This window comes from Nelusetta ayraudi, unplaced genomic scaffold (assembly GCF_046127955.1).
Source record: "Nelusetta ayraudi isolate G7.1 ecotype Tasmania unplaced genomic scaffold, CSIRO-AGI_Nayr_v1 ptg000042l, whole genome shotgun sequence".
NCBI classification, from domain to species: domain Eukaryota; kingdom Metazoa; phylum Chordata; class Actinopteri; order Tetraodontiformes; family Monacanthidae; genus Nelusetta; species Nelusetta ayraudi.
The window spans coordinates 21,550,528-21,573,494 of NW_027466092.1; the positions used below are offsets into that span (position 1 = coordinate 21,550,528).

Sequence of the window (22,967 nt, forward strand, 5' to 3'; positions counted from 1 at the left end):
ATATTCGCACTCTGACGATGATGTTCAGTCGCCACGTGAGAGCGAGTCTGCCGGTGCGTCTTTACGCAGCGGCAGCGAGTCGATGCGCCACGACAGTCACCAAGCAGCGCATGCTTCGCCTCAGCGTGGCCGGGGTGTAGTGGGAGTAATCGGCGAATGAGGATGAGGGGACGTGGTGGGGGAAGCAGGAGTGCTCAAAACACCGCTAATGGTGACGGAGGGCGCGGGGAATTAGTGATCAACGTGGTAGAAGCTGTGGGAGGACACGCCCAGCCGGTGCCGTGGGAGGCAGCAGGGATGTTCGCGGTCACCCTGTAAATTACAGTGATGATGGCTGAGTTTGAGATATGTGGAAAATGATCCAAAGTGGATAAAACATTTTGATGAGCCTGTGGGGTATTGTGGAGACTGACATACAGATCCCTGACATCTGAAATAATACAAAAACAAACAAACAAAAATGTACTCCTTTCACAACGTTTGGGTCATACTGAAGATTTTTCTCAATTACAGTCTGGCTTTATCTCTAACCAATTTGAAGTCACAGCCATTTGAAATCTTGATATCAAAATTGAGTATTTTCTTGAAAAAAAATTCTGGCGCTGAAAGGGTTAAAACACAGTGGATACAGGTAAAAATTCCACGTTTAGTTTAAAGGCACACTCAGTCAAAATCAGAGGTCGTGTTAACCAGATATTTTCCATCATTGACTTTTTTTTTTTTATTTTTAACGGTGACAGAAATAGTTGATGGCCGTCTCTTATTTTAACAGACTGCAATTCACACCCCTGACCACCTGGTGGCAATGAGCGTTTTGTAACGTCCCCTTATGACAACCTGCGCAGTGATGTCAGACATTTGCTGTGTCTCAATTCAGGTTCTGCGTCCTTGAAGTGCGCATTTTGAAAGGAAGTTGCGTCATAGCAGTGCGCGAAGGCTTGTCCCAAATCCCAAGGGTGCTTAGGACGCTCAACATGCGTACTCGGAAATACGCACTCGTTTTAGCCAATTCCAAGGATGCACCGCTACTATCCTTCGCGTACTTATGTATCCCATGATGCTTTGCGTGCTGCTGCAAAGCATCGTGGGATCCTGGGAAGTCAGCTGAAATTAGCGGCATGTACTGGTTAAGACACGACATAGAAATCTAAATATTGAAGTTTCACATAAAGTATCCAGTTTTTAACGTAGGATTTTACTTATTGGATCATCCAACGGCATCGTTTGATGGCGAACCAATGGTTAGCTTGATGCTATAAAAACGTCACTTCCGGGGTTGGCCAGCCGGAGGGAACGGCAGTGACGAAACGAGGAAATACGCCGAAGGCTAGACCGTCCCGAGTGGTTACCGGGGAGGCGGGGTTTGGTCGGTCCTTCTAGGCTGGGTACTCGAACAACGCTTCCTTCAGACGGAGGACACTCGGTCTCAAGGGTGCAGAACCTGAATTGAGACACAGCATGTTGCTTTGCGTGCATCTGCGTTCTCACTTCTACACTCTCACACACCCACACCTGACCTCGGCCAATCACAAGTGTGTTGCCTTCACTGAACAGCGTTCAACACCATTAACATCAAATAAACATAAAGCAGAACAGAACCCAAGAGAGCAAAGTCCAACCGACCACTACAATACTAATTGGCTATTGTCTCTCTTGAGGCGTGACCTCGGTGGCTTCGCTCAGAAGGATAACGTTGCGGCAGTTGAGTGTCGGGAGTTTCTTTAAAAAGCTCAATTTGATGACGTGCTAGTGGGCACATGATTCAAGTCCATGCAGACCAGGAGGAAGGTGTGATCGGTGCGTTTAGGGCACAGCCGGTCAACTGTTCCTTTCATTTGCCCCCACAGCTGCAAGGAATCATGTGGGAAATATGTTGTTGTGTGTTGCTGTTTGACTGTGTGTGTGTGTGTGTGTGTGTGTGTGTGTGTGTGTGTGTGTGTGTGTGTGTGTGTGTGTGTGTGTGTGTGCATGAGTGCGTTAAGGGGGTTTGTTTCATGTACGTTACGTGCCATGACACGTTTGTGGCCGTTAGTCAGTGTGTGGACTGGGTTCGAGATAGAAGCTGGTAACGGAATAAACAATGCTTGAAGGAGTAACAAAAATAACAAACAATTGAATTATTAGGGAATACAATTTTCTTAGTTAGCAATTATTTAGATTCGTTGACTGACATCATTGGAGCACAAAGATAATTTCATGACTTTACCGGTCAAAATGACTGGTTGTGAAAATGTCTAGACCCACCAGGTCAAAATTATCTTCATATATGCACCTCACAACACAGATTTCATTAATCAGGTTGTGAGGGTTAAACAGTGGGTACTTTCAAAACATTTATTTGCCTTGAGCTTACTCTGCTTGTTTTTCAATCTCCACTTTCTTTCCCCAACAGAACGTCACCTACATCAACGGTATTGTGAAGAACGCCCTGCTGATTTTCCCACATTTCTGTCTGGGCAGAGGCCTTATCGACATGGCCAGGAACCAGGCCATGGCCACCCTCTTTGTCAGTTTTGGTGAGTAAGAGGCCAATGCCACCTTAAGCCAGGGGAACCCTCTGAAATTTTCTAAGCAGACAATTTGTCTTTTGGGGAAAGTAAGTCAGAATGTTTGGTGCTGTGGATTTTCCATCTGCAGTGAACGAAATGAGCCTTTAAGTTTTTGTTTGAGAAATTAATTTTAATCAGCACCAGTTTGCGTCTCCACCTGCCTCTTACGTGTACTGGTCAGAGAGATTTCTATTCCCTTATATCTGTACTAACAGAAATGCACGACAACATATTGTATCAGATCCCTCTGTAAAATTTCTATCAGCTGTTGCATGAAATCACTGATATGAAGTTTTTCAGGAAACACCGTTACATTTGCCTTTAGAGCTTTGCGTGTCTGCATATGCAGTCCTTATTGGCGACCATCCGTCTCACACACATGTAAATGGATTAGATCATTCCATCCCAAATTATAGCCCGGCGTCCCTTCCAGCAGAACAAAATGTTTGATTTCCGGCACTCGAGCTGCACAAGAGGAGGAAGGTGAACCAGTGGAGCTGGGCGCCAAAGGTAGAGAAGAGGAGGTCATCGAGAGGAAAAGGGGCCCGTCAACGAGGTAGATGGGGGGGGGCCTTATCTGCGGAGAGACGGAGCCGGAAGAAGTGGCTGGAGGAATCATTTGGCGGAGAAGAGCAAGAAGAGAAAAGCAATCAGAACGCTGGAAGGGTCTGGCGTGGAGAGCGGCTATTTAGAACGAGACTGAAAACACTCTGCTGCCTCTCGTCTCCATACTTGGCTCCCTCAGGCTCCATCTATGCAGGAGCTGACGAAGGAGGAGAAGGAGGAGGAGGCAGCTGTCAACAGTTTATTTAGGTGGTCATTAGCCAAAAGAGGCTTCAACATGAAAAGTACAGGACATCAGTAGTTTTCATACAGGACGGAGGTGGCAGCTTTTTCTTTTTCATTTTCCTTTTCCATTTTTTTGGAGGCTAAGTGGCACTTGAAACTGATTTTCGCCACGAATACGTCTAAAAAGCACTTCAAAGAGCTGACACTTTCCCGCTCAGTAACAACTTTTGACAAAGATATATTTGGCCGTGTCTAAAAGGAAAACACATCTGGTAATTCCTTTTTGTTTTGACAGTCTCGCCGCTAAATCACACCCTGAGCTTGTAGATAAGAGCAGAGACGAGCCATGGATGACACACAGGCTGGATAGCAATGCCTTTAATTTCTTCCTTTGTTCTGTGTTTTCTCGAGAAGGCAATAAAAGCGAGAGAAAAAAAAAATCCATTTTTCTTGATGTCTGTGGAATTCAGCAATCTCTTGGTGTTTCCCAGGTGAGGACCGTTTTCAGGACCCTCTCAGCTGGGACATGGTGGGCAAGAACCTGTGTGCCATGTCCATCCAGGGGACAGTCATGTTCGCCGTCACGCTCCTCATCCAGTACAAGTTCTTCTGCAAACCGAGGTGAGGGTCAACAGATTCCCTCTAATTATTTCCTAAAACTCCACACCCCACTGCTTTGTCTACGTTTAAAATAGCAATGTGTGTTTTGTAAAGCCTCTCCTCCTGTTTGCACCAGGATGCATAATGCACACCTCATCTCAATTTGATGAAAACATCTGCTCCGCCTCAAAAAAACGTGTTCATTTACTCCACGGCTGAACTTTCCGCGCTTTAGCGAAACCCATTGGTTTTGCTTTTTGATGGATGGGGTGCTTGTTCCTCCAACTTTTATTCTAATGATGTGCGATGCCGACTGTGCCAGGCTCATCCCAGTGAAGTCGCCGTCAGCTGAGGAAGAAGACATTGACGTGGCGCGGGAACGTCAGCGGGTGCGTGACGGCCGAGCTCAGAACGACCTGCTGAGGATCTGCGACCTCACAAAGGTAGCACACTATTTTCTGCCGTGGTCCCTTTAAAGGTCCAGTGTATAACTTTTGCCATGATTTTATAGTTTACTATATTTTATATGAGCAAAAGCTTAGCTCATAAATACATTAATGAATGTGTATACTCGCAGTACAATGAAAATAATTTGGTTTGCCTACCCTTAGAACAGTTCTCACATAAAAATATACATAGAGCAATAAGAGCCTTGCTCATAGTTAGCTGCCATATTGCACCGTCATTTTTAAGGAAGCCTGGTGTTTAAGGTGGCCTGCCTGACAGTGCCTTGGACACAAAACGCGCTGTGAGGCGGTCTTCCTTAAAAATTTTACTCACTGGACCTTTAATCTAAGTAACGATTGCTATTATTCATTAACGGCTTTAACGTCCATCTGTCCAATCCACTGAGAGCTGCCCTGCGGTTCAGTGCCCACAAAATTCTGCAGATCTGCAGAAACAGCATATTTAGCCCTCTGTTTACAGCCTCTTGCCAAAACACTGACATTTAACTTTATAGTGCTTAAGTTCCGTTTTTTTAAGTGTTTCTTTATAGTTTGTTCATTTCTAGTGTATGGAAGGTGCACTCGTAGGGCAGGGAGTGGGGGTTCTGACAAGGGGAGATTTTCTGTGAGCAGTGTGTGCTTTGTTTCTTTAAAGTGGAGCAGACAGAAGATGGCAAAGGAAGGCGGTGTTGTCATGCCTGCTCAGTTCTCTGACAGGATAGAGACTCATGTTAGCGTCTGAAAACGCTCGGAGAGAGAACTTTCCTGAACGCCAGACCTTTAGATCACTCCCAGCTGCAATTCTGCCCATTGTGTCGTTTTGTCTTTGACTTTTCTTTCTTCTACAACCGTTGTTTGGCGCATGAGGAGCACTGCACTTGGAACCAGAGTGTAAGAATGCGAGTGCCTGCACACCCATGCCGCCAACTCCCTCCCCTCCCTCCCTCCCTTTATGCGTGCTTTGACACCGCAGAGATCAACACCTGTCCAATGATGCCCCCCCCACACCCCCACCCCCACACCCCACGCTCACAGTGCGGCAGCCCACATCGCTGCTCGGGTGCCAACAGCTGGATACTCCCGCACCCTCCTCGCCGGGCCCCTCGGTCTCACCTCATCTATTTTTTCACCTTCTGCTCACGGACGCAGCCGCGCACCCTCCCTCGGAGTAATTACTGAACAAGCGTCGAGTAAAGCAGTCGCGTCGTGAAGCAAAACATCTGGCAAGCTGAGAAAAAAAGGGAAATTGATTTATAGCCAAGACTCGCACACATTCAGAATTTTATTTTATTTTTATTTATTTTTTTGAGATATAAAGTGGCCTGTGCAGATTTAAATGACATTTGGGTGATCTGGTCGAGTTTACAAGCTGTTGATAAAAAAAAAAAGAAAAAGTTTTGCCTCTGTGCACCTTGGCGGCAAAGTGACAAAGGGTGCAACATCTGACAGAAACAAGCCTCGCAGATCCTTTTTTTGACTCCCAACCGCAGCTCATTGGTTACAGGCTGCAGATAAGAACCGGGCGATGAGCGCGAGGCTTTGAAAGCGGCGCACCGCAGCGGCCAGAGCCCCAGAAATGCAGGCGTGCCTCCACGGCGATTGACAGACCATCAATCATGTGTCACGGCGCCGCTTCTCCCCTTCCTGTTCCCGCCGAGCTGCAGATCTGGCTCTCGCAGGGGCATCACACCTGCTGGCCTCCGCTGAGCTGCCTTGTGATCGGAGGAGGCCGCGGTGACAAGGGCTTTGTCTGTCTGCGAGCACTGACCCGGCACTGTCACTTTCATTTGCCGGTCACTCACTTAGTTGATGTTGTAACGTTTTTACTTTCCCGAGTGGGGAAAGGCAGTTTGGCAGCACACTAGGGCAGAAATTGGACAATAGTTTGTTAATAAACAATGCAATTTAGTCAGTTTAATCTGATTGAGTGGATAATGTGGTGCATAATAAACAAAAATTGTATACCTAGTAGTAAAATAAATGATGGTACAACAGGTTATGAAAGCTAATGATTTTTTTTTCAAATAGTCAAAGGGAAGTGCTGCATATCACATTAAACAACAGCTGCGCAGAAAATTGTTTTCAGTGTGACTCAGTGAATCTAACGTCTGGAAAAAATACAAAACAATGTCAACAAAGTACAAGCCCACATCTTCTTACAGCCTTATTGATGTAGCTCTTAATACTAATGCAGTTCTCTTGCTGTAGCCAAATGCAAACAAAATTAGCAAAAATTCAACGTAAAGCAAGTGAAATCACAATATGTCTTTTTTCTCTTCTCTTCACTGTAAATAATAACATGAAGTTTCAACAGTTTTGTATTAACTCAATGAACTTCAAGCTATCAGAAGGAAATCAAATCATAGAAAGAAAAGAAAAGAAAAAACATTCATAATCCAGTTGTATTCCACAACATTATAACCAGCTTGAGGTCAAACATACCTTAGATCGAACAAACTATTTACTGGCCGGGTCTACTTCAAATGGAATGCAAGTGTTGAAGGTGAATGTTGAGCTGCCAGTCAAACAAAAACAAAAACAAATAAAATAGAATAATTAAAATTACTTAAATATGAAGTATTTTTCAAGAACTCAACAAAGACGTCCAGTTAACAATTACAATTCATCTATTGTGTCTCTGAAGTCTGTTTCATGTGTGGAAGGTGTCTGAAACTTTGCACAAGGCTTTTCACTGCTGTTCTATTAAACTCTTGTGTTTTGGGTCTCGGTCACTGTTTTATCTGGCGTGAGATCGTCAACTAACAGTTGCTGCGTTTCCATTACAGTTTTTCGCAAAATAAAAGCATTATTTCTAAAATTTCAACAAAATACAATTGCGATTTGCAGCCGTTTTCATTGAATGCCGTGAATAACATAAGCTGTAATTCTCGTAGGGATGAGATTTTACCAGAATTATGTTTGCTTTTGTTTGTTTACATTTGTTTGCTGTCAACGATGGTTGTTATATTTTTCTCTTTGATTACTTGTACACAATATTCCGTCACCTCCTCCGTCCAAACATAACGCGCCTTTTTCACTGATCAGTGAACTGGTCACGTGACCCCATCCGTCACATCCGGTGAGGTGTAAATGTGAAAAAAGTGTTTCCGTTACACTTATGCGATATACCTCTATATTGATACGTCTGAAAAACCACCTCATGAGAGTGTAAAAACCTGTTAGCGATGTTTGAGAGGTTTTTCGAAGTTTAGGTGTTTCCATTATCATTTTTTTTTATTGCAATATTTAGGTTCTTCGCAATTCTAGGGGTGTTGGACACACAGCGAGTGTCATTATACTGGAAACAATCAAAATATGAAAAATCTCATTGGTTCCGACAAATTCCAATGTTTCTGGGAATAGCGACTGTGTTTTGGTTTGCCATTAAACCTCTGCTATCTGAGGACAGAAATTCATTCCTGTTGAACTGAGCAGTGCTGGCTTTCATGGTTTACTGTCTCAGCATCTTCTGCGTGTTGATTTTCTGCCCCGAATCTACATTTCAAGGCTTGCGCAACTGCCAGCGTCACATCTTTCCGACTGCCTGATCAGATTAGACGTAAGCGCGCTTATCATGACAACTGCTGCCGTGCTGCAGTCAGGAGGGAATGATCCTTTAAATGCCTTCCTCCTCACATGTGTCTGCCACTTTTGGTGCAATGTTAGCTCTACAAACTATCGGTAAAAAGCAGTGTGTGTACTGTAGGTTGATAAGTACTGAGTGTGGCAGTGTCATTGTTTGTCCGTTTGGAAGTGGCAGCTTCTAAATGTACTTTCCTGATTCTTCAGCAGCGCTTTCAATGCAGCCGACTCTTCTTGGATGGGGCGTTTGGTTCTCTTCACAATGCGAAAGAAGGCTGAACAGGCTAACTTGACAAAAATAGGTATTCTATTGAAAATATAAAGACAATTATTTATTTTTTTTATTCATAGTTAGAATCCAAGCCTGGATTCAAAGGGACAAAAAAACAGTGATGGGGTCCCTTAGGAAAAGTCATAAAATTTCAAGTTGGAAAAAGATAGTTTAAGGTATTTTTTCTACAGCTAAACATGGTAATGGGTCACTTGTGACCTGCAAGACGACACAAAGGTTAAGAGATGCACGATGTTTTCAGCGAACCAGCATTTCAGGGGTGCCCAACACATCGATCGCAGAGAGAGAGAGAGAGAGAGAGGGAGAGGGAGAGAGAGAGAGGGAGAGGGAGAGAGAGAGAGAGAGAGAGAGAGACGGTCAATCCTGTTTGTATTGTTATATATTATATTCGTCATAATATACAATTTGCTGGATCACACACACCCACACCAATTATCCCTAACCTACCTGCTGAAAAAAGACAAAAAGATACTGCAAAAGATCATACTGTAAACATACTTTTACTAATCAAATTAAACATAGGCAGTTATGACCTTAACGTTCTTAAACCGTGGGTTTGCTGTGCAATGATAAGCGTACATGCACATGGTAACATGCACATGACCCATTTAATCCTATTCATTTATTCATGTACCAGTGTACTACAAATATATTTATGAATTAATATGTTTTCCAATTTTATAGTGGGTGGATCTTTTTGACTTGGTCATTTTATAAGTAGCTTGCATGTTGAAAAAGTGTGTGCACCGCTGTCTTAAAGCAAAGACTACTTTTCACGTAACTTTTAACATTAATTGGCTTCCCATTTCTTCTGATATTTCTACCACTGGCTGCCCTATTGCCAAGGGCAACTGGGTAAAATAATAAGGGGCATTGTGAATTTGGAGGTGAAAAGCATCAAATGACCAAACGTTATTTCTCCACTGATACTTTCAAAAAGATCTTTCATTCTGAGAAACATTCGCTGTCACTTCCCCGTTGAAAACCTTGTTTTCATTGTTTCAAGCATCCGACAGTTGTACGTCAGATCCACACAGAACTCTTGTTTTTGGACTGCTGAGAAGCCGGCAACAGTATTTATGCTCTCACAACTTCAAGGGGGTGCCATGCTGTCCTTGACTTTTGAATACTGGGCTACATGTCTGGCCTTCCACACTCGGCAGCAACAACAAAGGCCTTGACTTGTCTTCTTGCACCGGGGCGAGACAATACAGAGCACTTTGAGAGCATGTCCCATGGCTTTAGCACAGTCTCTTCCTCGATTGTTCCATTTGTTATAGATTTCTGTTCCTTCCGAGCGTGGCAGGTTCTTCTCCCCCCTATGGAGTGATTTACTGACGTCAGGGCCTTAATGCAGATATGCATGTATGCGAGCCATTCAGCAGGGGAGCACGTGGATGCAGTGAGGAGAGATGAGAAAAACATCAATCATCTTTTCGTTTCTGCCACCGCTACACTATCGTAGTAAGGAGGCCGCCGCACAACGTGAGAAGTTTCATTCTCGTCTTTGTCGTGAGAGATGGGTTTCTGCTCCCCACGGCATCCGGCTCCCGTCTTTGGCCGTGCTGTAAGCATTTGTCAATGTAACTGTTGTTCAGTGTGAAATGCCTCACAACCATCTGCGAAGATTGTAGTTGACATTGTCAGAGTGACCGGAACAGTTAATTCTTGGGTTTTTCTTTGTTTGTTTTTACTGAACTAAAGATAGTCAGTTTGAACCCGTCCACATGGTCTTCTGAAGTGGTCCTCTGTGCAATTTCTTGTTTATGCTCCCCTCCCACTGTCTAAATAGTATCTAAATATGTAGCTGTGGTCAACACCTCTTCACTCACTACTGCCAGCTTGTTTGGTTGTAACATCAAAATGTGTGGCTGCTGTCAGTTTGTTTTAAACGTTCTGTAATAACGCCGATTTTTCCTCCTGAATTGCAGCGGAGCGTCCTCACACAGTTTATTTTCTGAGAACAGCGCATCTGTCCCTCCTTTTACGGCCATTTACTGCTTCACAGAATGCTTTGTTTAAACCCTTATCAAATGGTGGGGTGCCATCATGCTGGAGATGTTATATCTGACTTGAGAGAGGTCATTATTCTTATTATACTTTTATTTACATTTGAGTGCTATATTTCACGTTTGAAGGTGTGGCAAGGATTGTTCTCCTTACTGGAGAGACAGGCAAAATACACAGGTTGTTAGACAGCACCGGTTAATTGGATATCGCAGTGCAAAGGCCTTTGATGTGTCCTTTGAAATGTTTGCTAGCTATTATCCGTATCAGTTTTAACCGTTCAGGACAGGATAGGTTTGCTAAAATGTTTTTCAAAAGCACAGTTAATATAAACCCTCTGCAGTCTGCAGACATACGCAATTGCGACATGGTAATCGTTGCGATGCTGGCATTAAGGTAGCACAGCCTAATGTTTACGTTGAACAACTTTCACCGTGCAGCAATTCATTTTTCCAATCCGACAGGTGTCTCTTGAGATATATCTACCATTGTCTGTTGTATTAGTTTTAACTTATTGAGTCAGTAAATATGGCTTGTAAATGTAGGTAAGCCTCCACTGTTGAAGTTCCGCTCGATTTCCAAATGTGTTGAAAGCTGTTGAAGACCCTCCAGGTAGAGCCTAAAGACGAGACAGATTTCCCAGTGAGAGCACTCACACATTTTGATGTTTACACCTTCATCCTCTGCAGTCTCGGCCTTTGTTGTGAAGTTTTTATATCCCTTCTCCCATGTGGTCAGCTCTTGATGTCGTCTAGCCTGTTTGAAAAGCTGTCCCTCTCAGTATTCCGCCTTACTGTGCTACCTCATACCTGCTCCAGCCTTATTTGCAGGTTCTCTCATGACCTCCTTTCCCCCCCGTCACTCTCGCTGTTCTCCCCACCCTCCCCGTCTCCGACCGGCCAACTGATTAATTGTCTGCTGTCTCTGCAGGTCTACCCTCGGAGGAGCGTTCCTGCCGTGGACAGACTGTGTGTGGGTGTACCTGCTGCAGAGGTGAGCTGCGCTGCCGCCCAATCACACAAGCTTAGGGCTCACTCAGATGACTGCGCTGTTGATGCCGTTCACCACACACACACTGATGAGACCGCCAGCTTACTAAGACTTTGACAAAACAATTGGACATGAGCTGGATAATTAACACAAAATATTGATGCTGATACATGGAAAATCCCTCCTCCCATTAGGCTCCTGCCAGCAGAACTCGTGCTGAAATTCTATCAGCAGACCAGCAGGAAAATCCCTGTTAGGGTGACGGAATCCATCAAACTGAGGCACAACGAGTCAGGGATATTTAGAATACAGTGGTGGAAAGAAGTTTTTGGACACTACCTGCATTTGTGATGTACTGTATTGCGCTATGAGTTAGTTTTAAGTCTCGAAGTCCAGTTCATTTAAGTGCAGCAACATGTCACCAACATTTACCCACATGCTGCATATGCACTGTTCTATCCAGCTGAGAACTGGATGTTTCAGCAAGATGACCTCTGCAAGACAAGAAGAATACTAATTTAGTTTTCTTATTATGTCTTATTTAAAATAAACAGCAAAATAATTTCTATTTGTTTGCATGTCTCTGATGCAGCCAAACCTTTTGAAATAGTAAAGTAAACAGAGTAAAATGTTAAGGATGTCTGAAGACTTTCTTTTCCACGACTAATGCATGAATTTCAAACTTCTGTATGTAGCATGCTTCCGTCTCACGCTCACACACGCACGGTCTACCTCTGCAGGCGCCTGATTTAAGCATAATCCCAAGTGCTGGCAAGTGTTCGTGTCAACGAGGCTTTCCGCCAGCATCCATCCACTCGGCTGGTGTTTACCCAAAGCCCAGTGTAAATGCCATGTGTGTGTCAGTCACACGGCTCCGCTGATCACACACACACCGCACCCCATGCATTATTTACATCAAGCTTAGCCCCCCCATCCTCATGCATTTACAATCACAGGGATTCAAACAAGAGCCCGTGGATCGATCAGTGAAAGGAATCAAATCATCTTGACCGGGTCACTGGGAACACCTAAGGCAGGTCATGCGACGCGGCGGGCAAGGGATGGGCAATTATTTATTGCAAGGGACCACATGAGAAACCTGAATCGTGTCCGAGGGCCGCGGAAGTTTCCTTGGCCGGACAGGGGCACACAAAGGGACGGATGTGGCCCGCGGGCCTTACTTTGCCCAGGTCTGCTCCAGAGGGACTTGAGATCAGCAGAGACAGAGTGTATTTGTTGGAATGAATGAACTGTTTGGAATCGGCTCGGCCGTTCGCACTGTTTGCTCATGCCTGTGGTGTTGATTCAGCGCTTGTTGTTTTGCCTTTGCACAGAAATAAAAAATCTGCAGCCTTGCATACCTGACAAACTATGAATCGTATGTCGAGCGCAAATATTTAAACTGCTGGGAAACTTCATTAATTGGTGATTTAATTAAAACAAAAATAAAACAGACACACACTCACACAGACTCACACAAACGGTATGTGTATTGTCATGCGGTCTCTTTGTTTACTCATGAGGCTCTTGTCTGCACTCAGTTGTAACTGAGGCTTACTGTCCTCCTCCTCTGTCCACACTAGTGCTTCGGCCTGCTGGGAATCAACGGCGCCGGGAAAACCACCACATTCAAGATGTTGACGGGAGACATCCCGGCCTCGAGCGGAGCGGCCTTCCTAAATGGATTCAGGTGAGTGCAGAAAGTCCCAGCAGCGTCGCTGAGCTACTCATCATAATTAGCCACCCAAGATGGCTGCTCTGGGCCCGTAGGCAGGATAGTTGCTATATATGCACTGAACAGAATAATAATTTCTCTCAAATATTGTTCACAAATCTGAGAGAATTATTTTTTTGTAGACTTTTTTCAGATACAGACAAAAAAAATTACAAAAATGGTAATGATAAATAATTACACTTCTTAAGATCTGAAATGGAATAGGAGGAAGCAGAGCTTTAGTCCTATCCCAATATTAACATATATCACAATTACAAATTATAGAAAAGAAAAACAAAACATTTGAGTTTACATTATGATACATTTACATACAAATAAATCAAGTCAAACCCTCAGCAATTGGCGCATTCACCTTCTCTTATATATCTTGAAAAAAATTGAATTTTTGTACATCTTTTTAAATTGGTCTACCTTTATTGCTCGTTCCATGTTTTCTTCAAGACCATTCCACACACCACACCACAAATCGAAATAGACATACTTTTCATATTTGTACGAGCATAGTGCCGTTTTATGTTCCTTTTCCCCTCTTAGCTTATTGCCCCCTGTCTCTCCGTGAACAGTTTTTGTATGTTACCAGGCAGCATTTTATTTTTTTGCTTTATACATGAATTGTGCTGTTTTAAATTCTACCAGGTCTCTAAACTTTAGGGCATGCACATTTAAGAACAGTATGTTGGTGTACCCTACGTTATTTACTATCCGTATGGCTCTTTTTTGTAGTCTGACTAATGATTGTGTATTGGTTTTGTAGGTAGTGCCCCATACTACACAGTAATTCAGATATGGCAGAACAAGTGAACAATACAAAGTATACAGTGCTCTCCCATTGCAAAACATGCCTTGCTTTTCCCAACACTCCAATGTTCCGTGCCACCTTTGCTTTTGCACATTTAATATGAGGTTTCCAGCAGATTTTGCGGTCTAAAAGCATGTTTTCATACTCTTTCTCTATTAATATTATTAATCATCAGTTTTACCCGTGAGTTTATTTTACGGTTTCCAAACAGCATACGTTTGGTTTTGTTCAAATTTAATGATGATTTAGACAAGTCAAATCAAATTTTAATTTACTCATTTTTGATGTGACCATCTCCAAAAGCTGCTGCAGTTTTCTTCAGAACAAAAAAAATATTATTATCATCTACAAATAACACACATTTTAAGATGTTTAAAACCTTACATAGATCGTTGATGTATAGAATAAATAATTTGGGACTCGACACTGACCTCTGTGGGACTCAACAGGTCATATCTAGGTATGTTGATCTGCTGTCACCTATCTGTGCAAATTGTTCTCTATTACTTATGTAACTTTTTATACAGCTCAGTCCAACCCCTCTGATACCATACTTCTCAAGTTTGTTCATTAATAAGTGATGATCTATTGTATCAAATGTTTTGTTTTGTTTTTTGTACAAAAAGGAGAGCTGAGGGACTCATGAGGGTGATATTTAAAAAGCCTTTATTATATCTTGGCTAATCCATTTAAAATTTGCCAACGCCTTTCGGCCACACTGGCCTCCGGCAGGGCAAAGATAAGAAAGTTTGACAGGCAGCTCAGTTCTCCCTTAAATACTCAAATATGAGCAGGCGGGCGGTCACATGACCTGATCAGCGGAACCTGCCAATGACAAAAAAGGGGTGAGAGACTCTGTACAAAATTAATCAAAGAGGAAAATGAAAGATAATAACACAAAAGATACTATATACGTATGTACAACTTCACAAGAGACAGAGGGACCATCATCGTTCATCAAAGACAACAATGCATAGCAATAGTCAATCACCAAAATACTGGAATTCAATCACAAAAATGGAGAGAGATCTAGTTCACCATTTAACCCTGGATAGATGGTAGCTTTTAATGTGTAAATCCAGTATGACTCTCTTTGTCGGAGTCTTTCAAGTTTTTTTTGTTTTTTTTTAATTGAAATATTTTTTTTTTTTTTTCTCAAATAAACTATGACAGACAACGCAGTCAACAGGTCATTACAGGGGTGTGGCAGGATATATACACATGTATATACAGAGATATAAACATCAATTAAAAAGAAGGGCAATGTCATTATATCCTAGTCACACTGCATGTATCAGTCCAAAAGGCAATACAAGTAGAACGAATGGCAATATGAGTAACTCGGAACAAATATAGTCCCACCATCTCCCTCCTGTAAATCCACCCCTGGCCACTGCCAGTGTATCACGACAATCCAGAACCTGCACTAAATAAGTAATAATTGAAAATGAAGCGAAAGAGAGGAAGAAAAAAAATAGAAAGCGTCCCTACGTCTTTCAGAATGTTCCCTTTAAAAGCTGAAGAGAGTATCTAATGTCCTCTAGTTTTAAACAGGACATAATGTATTTTGCATGGGTTGGAGGTAAAGCATCCTTCCCCCTCAGCAAATTGCTCATCTTGCAAGGAGGGAGGAAAAAGCTTAGATACAACACTTTTCTTTAGATAGATGTATCCTCCCTTCCCTGTCCCCAAAAAGACCACATCAATGGGGTTGGTTCCAATTTAACCTGTAACACTTGCGATAGTGTATGAAAAACTTTGTTCCAATATTTATTATGACAGGGGCAGAATCAGAACGGATGAATAAGGGAAGCCTCGGCAGACTTGCACCTTAAACAATATGGACCTCTGAGTACATTGGGGATAATTTCACTCTGGAGGTATGAGCCCTGTGTACCACCTAATTGGATAAGACAATGACGGGCTCCAGTATAATGTTATATAAGTTGGAGATGAGCCTTTTCTTAAATTGATTGAGAGAGAGAATTGTATTGACAGCGCTACCATCTGGTGAGATTGTCAAGCTTGGAGACTGAGAGAGAATAAAATGCCAGATCTGAAGATATCGGAAAAAGTCAGACTTGGGGAGGGAAAATTACTCACTTTATTGCTGGAAGGATGCCATGGCATTGTCTAAAATATGGTTCTTAAAGTAAACAATACCCTTCTAATGCCATATTGCTGAAAACAGGGTCCAAGAAGAAGCTGGTTTAAAGAGATAATTAGATATCATAGGACTTAAAAATGAGAAACTGTAAAAACCAAAAAAAGAATTCCTGAACTGGGCCCATATACTCAATGAATATTTAACTACTGGATTCTGAATGGAATTAATTGAGGAAGTGGGAATCCAAGAAAAGCAAGTGTGGAAGTCTAGTCATTAACCTATGGCTCCATTGTCACACAGTCAGGGCAGTTTGGCGTAGTAAAAAGGCAAAAAAAAAAACAAGACGTCGTAGGTTGGCTGCCGAGTAATAAAACCAAAAATCTGGAAAAGCTAGACCCTCAGCTATTTTGGGTTTTTAAGGTTGAGTCTTATTCAAATGCAGTTTTTTTATCTTGCCATATGGAAGATGAAATAATTGAGTCGAGCTGCTGAAAAAATGACGCAGGTATAAAAATTGGGAGAGCTCGGAATTTGAGGCATTTTGGTAAGATTTACATTTTAATTGAGTTAATACGGGCAACAAGAGACATTGACATGGGTGACCACCCACTTAATATTAATTTGGTCTGATTTAATGTTCTGATAAAGTTTTCTTTGGATAGATCATTATAGTATCTAGTGACTGAGACACCCAGATATGGAAACTTGTTATTCTCTATTTTAAATGGCAGACTGGAAATATCTAAGGCTTGTGCTCTCTGACTAATAGGAAAAAGTTCAGATTTGGTGAGATTTAATTTGTAGTCTAAAAGTTCACCAAACTGGTTGAAAGGGGACGAGGGGGGGTAATGACATAGTTGGTTTAGAAATAAATAAAACAAGGTAATCCGCATCAAGTGAAACCTCATGCTCACTCTTGCCTCTCCAGATACTTGACACATCCTTATTTGCACAGAGTGCTAATAAGTACCCAGGGATAACCGAAAGGGACGGGACTTTTGCAGATTTGTTAATATAGAAGCGGTCGAGTGGGAGTAGAGCTGTTTCATCCATGATGTAAACATCGTACCAAAACCAAAATGTTCCAATCCAGAGAATAAGTAGGCCCATTCCACACGGTCAAATGCTTTCTCTACATCGACACAAACTATACACTCCGGGATTTCTTCGGAGGTGGTGTGAATAACGGTTAGCAATCATCTGAAGTTGAAATAAGATCGTCCCCCTTTTAATAAAGCCAGAATGATTCTTGGATATAATTGCTGGTAGGGCAGTCTCTACTCTGTTTGTTTAAAATTCTGCTGGGAATCCATCAGGGCCTGGACATTTTTTAGATTGTACTGAGGAGATGGCTGAGGCCGTGTCTGTTTGAGATATGGGCTCCTCCTGTCTTTTGCTAGTGTCCAATGAAATTCTGGGGATATCAAGACCACTTAAGAAGTTAATGATTGTATTAGTATCCGCCTGAGATTGTGAAGTGTAAAGCTGAGAGTACATTACATTTTTTTGTCAGATGTTACTATAATATACTGATGTATAATTACAAGCATTTCATAAGGCTCAAAGGCTTTTATTGACAATTACATTAAGTTTATGCAAAGAGTCAATATCTGCAGTCTTGACCCTTCTTTGTCAAGACCTCTGCAATTCGCCCTGGCATTCTGTCAATTAACTTCTGGGCCACATCCTGACTGATGGCAGCCCATTCTTGCATAATCAATGCTTGGAGTTTGTCAGAATTTCTGGATTTTTGTTTGTCCAACCGCCTCCTGAGGATTGACCACAAGTTCTCAATGGGATTAAGGTCTGGTGAGTTTCCTGGCCATGAACCCAAAATGTTGATGTTTTGTTCCCCGAGCAACATAGTTATCACTTTTGCCTTATGGCAAGGTGCTCCATCATGCTGGATAAGGCATTGTTCGTCACCAAACTGTTCTTGGATGGTTGGGAGAAGTTGCTCTCGGAGAGTGTTTTGGTAACATTCTTTTTTTAAAGTGACTTTTGATTTTAGGAGCTTCCATTTGCACTCCCTCTGGTGTGATGACGTGTCCCAAGAAGCTCACACTGCTTTTATGCAACTCACACTTCTGTGCCTTTACGTAGAGTTGGTTCTCCAGCAGTAACTGAAAAAACTTGCATACATGTTGGATATGCTGAGGGACGGACTGGGAGAAAATCAGAATGTCATGGAAATACACAAACAAATACTTGTTAAGCATATCACGTAGTACTAGGCCTGGGCGATAAAACAATTACAATAATATTCACGATTAAAAACTCCACGATAAGATGATAAATGCATGAGCTGTTATTTCGATAACCCAACCAATTCCACAGGAGAGAAACAAGCGCATGCTAAATGAACAGCCAATCCCAGCAGAGAAACAACGGCATGCTTCCTTCCCTCCACCCGCCTCCTCTCGCTCACAACAACTCAGATGGGAGACACACACAGCCGTCCGCTAAAGCTAGTTATAGGAACATGTAGAAATGAGCAGCGAGGAGCAATCACAAGTCGAGGGAAGTGAAGAAACTGTCCAAAATGTGCCTGAGAACTGTACCCCTGACACCGAGGGTGAGGAGGAATCTGAAAGCCACTTCGCTGAGACGGTTTCTGACAGTTTCTGCACCAATTGTTTCAGCAGCTGGCCGGGTGGCTGGTCTCAGACCATCTTGGAGGGGAACATGCTGGCACACCTGTGCAATTGTCATGCTGTCTAATCAGCATCTTGATACGCCACACCTGTGAGGTGGGATGGATTATCTCGGATGATCTTAGATTTAAATCTCAGATTTGTGAACAATAGTTCAGAGAAATGGTTATTTTGAGTATATAGAAAAAAAGTTTTAGATCTTTGAGTTCAGCTCATGAAAAATGGGAGCAAAACACATAAGTATTGCATTTATATTTTTATTAATTTTATGTATGTATATACGTGAATATATACTTTTTAAGGCGCGATTAATGCCTGGTTCACATCGGAGGCGGAAGTGCCGCTTTGCGACGCACCTACAAAAGTCGCGCAAGAGCCGCAGCCCTCTTGTTAAGACAACTCCCTCTACTTCATGCGTCGTGCATGCTAGGCCGGGTTCACACCGGCCGTGGAAGCGCTGTGAAGCACCGCGAATAGCCGTCTCCTCCGTCTCTCTGCCGTTTCAACTCGGCTTCTCTCATCTCTCCTGGCTGAGATATTCTCAGTCTCCTTCTACTGCTCTCGCCTATATCTCATTCCTTTTTACATCTGTACCTCACTCTGTTGTCTTGGCTCCTCCTCATGGAATCAGTCGTAGAAAAATCTTTGTACAGACCGAGGGAAGAAAAAAAACACCTTGGCACCAGCCGATACGAGACAAGCGAAACAACAATTTTATTTTTAGGAACAGGAGGGAGCAGCACACAGCCAATCTGCATTTGAGCTCTTCTTTTTCTGATAATCGAGTGTGTGTGTGTGTGTGTGTGTGTGTGTGTGTGTGTGTACATGTGCATGTGTGTTTACGGTGGCCGACAAGGGCCAAACACAATACACCTGCCTAATGCGCCTTAGTTGGTGAAAACAGTTGCAGGTATATAAACGACGCAAATTCACAAATACAAACACAAGTCTAAACAAGGCACAAAAAGAGGATCATGGTGCAAACGAAGAAAACGTGCTGCAAGACATAAAAACATATACTTTATCATCAAATGCGCCGCAAACAGAGAAGCGATGCGAAACACAACAGATGCAAACCAAGGAAACACATGCAAACAAAAATAAATGCTGCAAACCAGTCACTACAACAGAAGTGCTCCAAACCTGCAGGGGCGCTCTTAGCAGAACAGCTCAATGGAGAGACACACAGGTAGACCAAGAATGGCTGTGAGACAAAAGTGAGGAGGCAAGCATGCTGCAGCGCTGATGTTGATTAATGTGGGTGATGGAGATCAAATTGAACATTTTTGAGTCCTTCAGGGAAAAGACATGAAGCTGTAAAGGGAGGAAAAGGGTTATAACACCCACACTAGTGTAATGATGACGCGACAGGGAGGAACAGAAGCAGGACCGTCTGGCGTTGTCTCCAGCTGCATCTCCAAATCTGCACTTGTGTCCAGGAAGCAGCCGGGCAAGAAGCCAAACCACAGGCAACAGGGGCTTGCTGGACACTGTTTGTCACATGTCATACTCAAAGCTCACTTTGTTACGCTGATTCATATTCTGTGCAAGTTCAAGATGAAACTGTCAGTCTTTGTGTTTATTTGCATTAAAAGGGTCGCAACAGGATCACCAGCATAAAGCTTCGCTCCGGCACATAAGCCCTCCTCAAGACATGACTTCTCATTTAGACAAATTTAGTGTGCGTGTGCGTGCGTGTGTGTGTAATGATGCGTGTAATATGTATATCAAAGAGCCTTAAAAGTGCTCGTAGGCAGCTTATTGTACAAGCCACAGAAATTATCTTTCCTGCCCAGCAGAGCATCAACTTCTCTGTAAGTTACCAGAGGCCAGTTTGTAGCTCAGTATCCAAACGTGTGAAATACACTGTTGCCGCCAGATATTTCAAACATAATGCAATTCAGGCATTTAAGGGGAAACAGAGGGCAAGCAGAGCATGATTAATGATAGGTTGGAAAAAAATTGAAGAAAGCATTTTTTTAAAACCTGTCCCCTGCATTGCGAGAAGGTGTTGACTATTTCTCTATTCTTATTGCATGATGCATTTTATTATGCAACCAGAATTCTACCAGAAAGTATGCTTTATTTAAAAAAAAAAAAAATTAATGCCAGTTTGAGTAGCATAACAGATTTTATTTATTCCCTCTGTAATCTGAGGAGGCAGTCTTCGGAACACTTCTGTAAGTGATCCAGAGTGTTGAATTCCAAGTGCGCCTACTGTTTTTTGACAGCATATGTCCTGCATTTTCCATAATCCAAACATTGGACCTGAAGGAAAGTATGTCGCTGTCTTGCAGCATAAGAACAGAGATGAGGCAGGTGCACCAGAATTTGGGCTACTGTCCCCAGTTTGATGCCATCGACGAGCTGCTGACTGGCCAGGAGCATCTGGAGTTCTACGCCAGGCTGAGGGGAGTACCAGAAGACGAGGTCTCACTGGTAACCAGAACACTTTTACATCACTTGTCTCATACACATTACTTGAATTATTATTATCCCTTATTAAAAAATATTTTCTTTAAAAAAATATTTTTTTCATTTTGATTTCAGACTCTCCAAACAAAAGATGGCAAAAAATAAATTTCAATTTAGATTCAGGCTGACTGCTTCATATACAGCATCTATTCCTTTAGCCTTATTCTTGTATAGCAGTGCATGTAGGGCAAGCTGGGGTGTTTCTGTTCAAGTGATAGGTAGCCTCGGCTCTACATTATTCACTATGCCCAGTGGTGTGAGTGGCCCTGTGCGGCCTCGATGTGCTCCTCGCACACTGCCGGCCTGTGCAGCGGCTGAGATCAAACGAGGAGGAGGCTGGCGGCGATCGCGGCCCCTCAGACCAGGCGCCAGGGCTTTGATCTTATTCGTTGCGCCGTAAAAGGGATCCAGCTTGGCGCTGCTTGCACAGCTCTGAAATTTACCGTGGCCCATTGTGAGGTGCCTTTTGATCCAAATTTAGCCCCAGTGGGCCTGTATTTGCATAAACATTAAACAGAAATGTCCACGCGTCAGAGGAATGTAGCGCAGGCAAAGAGACTACGGGCTGCATTTTACTGTTGCACCAAACAATCAGCAATCGGCAACAATGAGCAATGGGCGATGCTGCACGTGGATGGCACCGGACATTGTATTGTTTCAGACATGCAGCTGCCATGTCCCGTCCCTCTTAAACATCAGAGCGTAAAACACCTCGGGGATTGAATGTCTTTCCTTGAGGAGAATTTGGTAAGGGAAACAATTCTTGACTCCTCAGCCAGTTTGGTTTTGTTTTTTTTGTTTTATTTTATTCCAAGGTGGCCCAGTGGGGGAGCCAGAAACTGGGGCTGGTCAAGTACATCAACAAGTCAGCAGGGACCTACAGCGGTGGGAACAAACGCAAGCTGTCCACAGCCATCGCCCTGATCGGGGCCCCCCCTGTCCTTTTTCTGGTAAGATGCAGCTTCACGGCCATGCCACTGTGCAGCTGGAATATGATGTGATGTGCTGAGTGTTACCATAAATCCGCAAGTCGCTGCTGATGCTGAAACATGGTTAAGCTGCTCGCAGTGTAGTGAAGTGAGGCTGAAGAATTAAAAGAAGAAAAAAAAAGCGGTGGATCCACTGAGTGAATCCTTTCTTCCCCTAGTAATCACAAAAATGTAAATTAATGAAATAGTGCTCCAGAAAACCTTCAACACTCACTTTACAAAAGATTTTCACACTGTACACAAAACACATAAAGTTTTCAAACATTTACCAAGTAATGTCCAAGATTTTGTAGACCTATTGTAGGTGAGAAAAAAAAAATTGTTTTTATGTTTTAGTTTAGTGTCTGTGTTGGTTAAGCATTGCTTGAAAAAAAATTGCATTTATATCACTACTTCTCCAGCACTGAAGGAAAAAGGCAAATGAGAGCCAAGGAATGGTGATAAGAGAAGGAGCATTTATCCTGGGTTTAGTCAAGACTTGAGTCATTTTTACTGTGCTCCTTGGTGTGAAGTAAAAATAGGCATAACTGTGTTTGCTTATATTCAATTTCCCATTCATCAACACTCAGAGCTGAAATATAAAAACATGACTAAGGAAGTAATACTTTCAGTTATCAGTGGCTTTAATGTCCTTGAGGATGTTGTTGCTGACGTTGTTTTGAGTTATGTTACGTTCTTAATGAATTTTAAAACGTACATTATTTAAAGGTCCCATATTCTTCACATCTTTCCTTTCCATCTCAAACTCCAGTGGAACAGCCTCACACGACTGATTCAACTAGTGAAAAATAGAAGAATGAATGGACTCATTTTTTTTTGATTCAGCAGTTGAAAACATTTTTCACATAAGACATTCTCGCTTTAAATATTTTAATTTTCCACCAGTAAAATAAAAAAAAAGGCATTTTGCTGCATGGTTTTATTTGTGCCATTAGGGCAACAAATTGAGTAAT

At 42.7% G+C, this 22,967-nt stretch overlaps 1 protein-coding gene across 1 annotated transcript in view; it reads left to right on the forward strand.

Annotated features, from left to right (window-relative positions):
* LOC142894320 (phospholipid-transporting ATPase ABCA1) overlaps positions 1-22,967 on the forward strand; it is a 158,012-nt gene that overhangs the window by 115,317 nt on the left and 19,728 nt on the right. Inside the window, exons 40-46 of the mRNA XM_076035585.1 lie at positions 2,393-2,516; positions 3,830-3,959; positions 4,261-4,381; positions 11,196-11,258; positions 12,839-12,945; positions 20,848-20,989; positions 21,841-21,975. Coding sequence (XP_075891700.1) covers positions 2,393-2,516; positions 3,830-3,959; positions 4,261-4,381; positions 11,196-11,258; positions 12,839-12,945; positions 20,848-20,989; positions 21,841-21,975 — 822 coding nt within the window. The remainder of the gene's footprint in view (positions 1-2,392; positions 2,517-3,829; positions 3,960-4,260; positions 4,382-11,195; positions 11,259-12,838; positions 12,946-20,847; positions 20,990-21,840; positions 21,976-22,967) is intronic.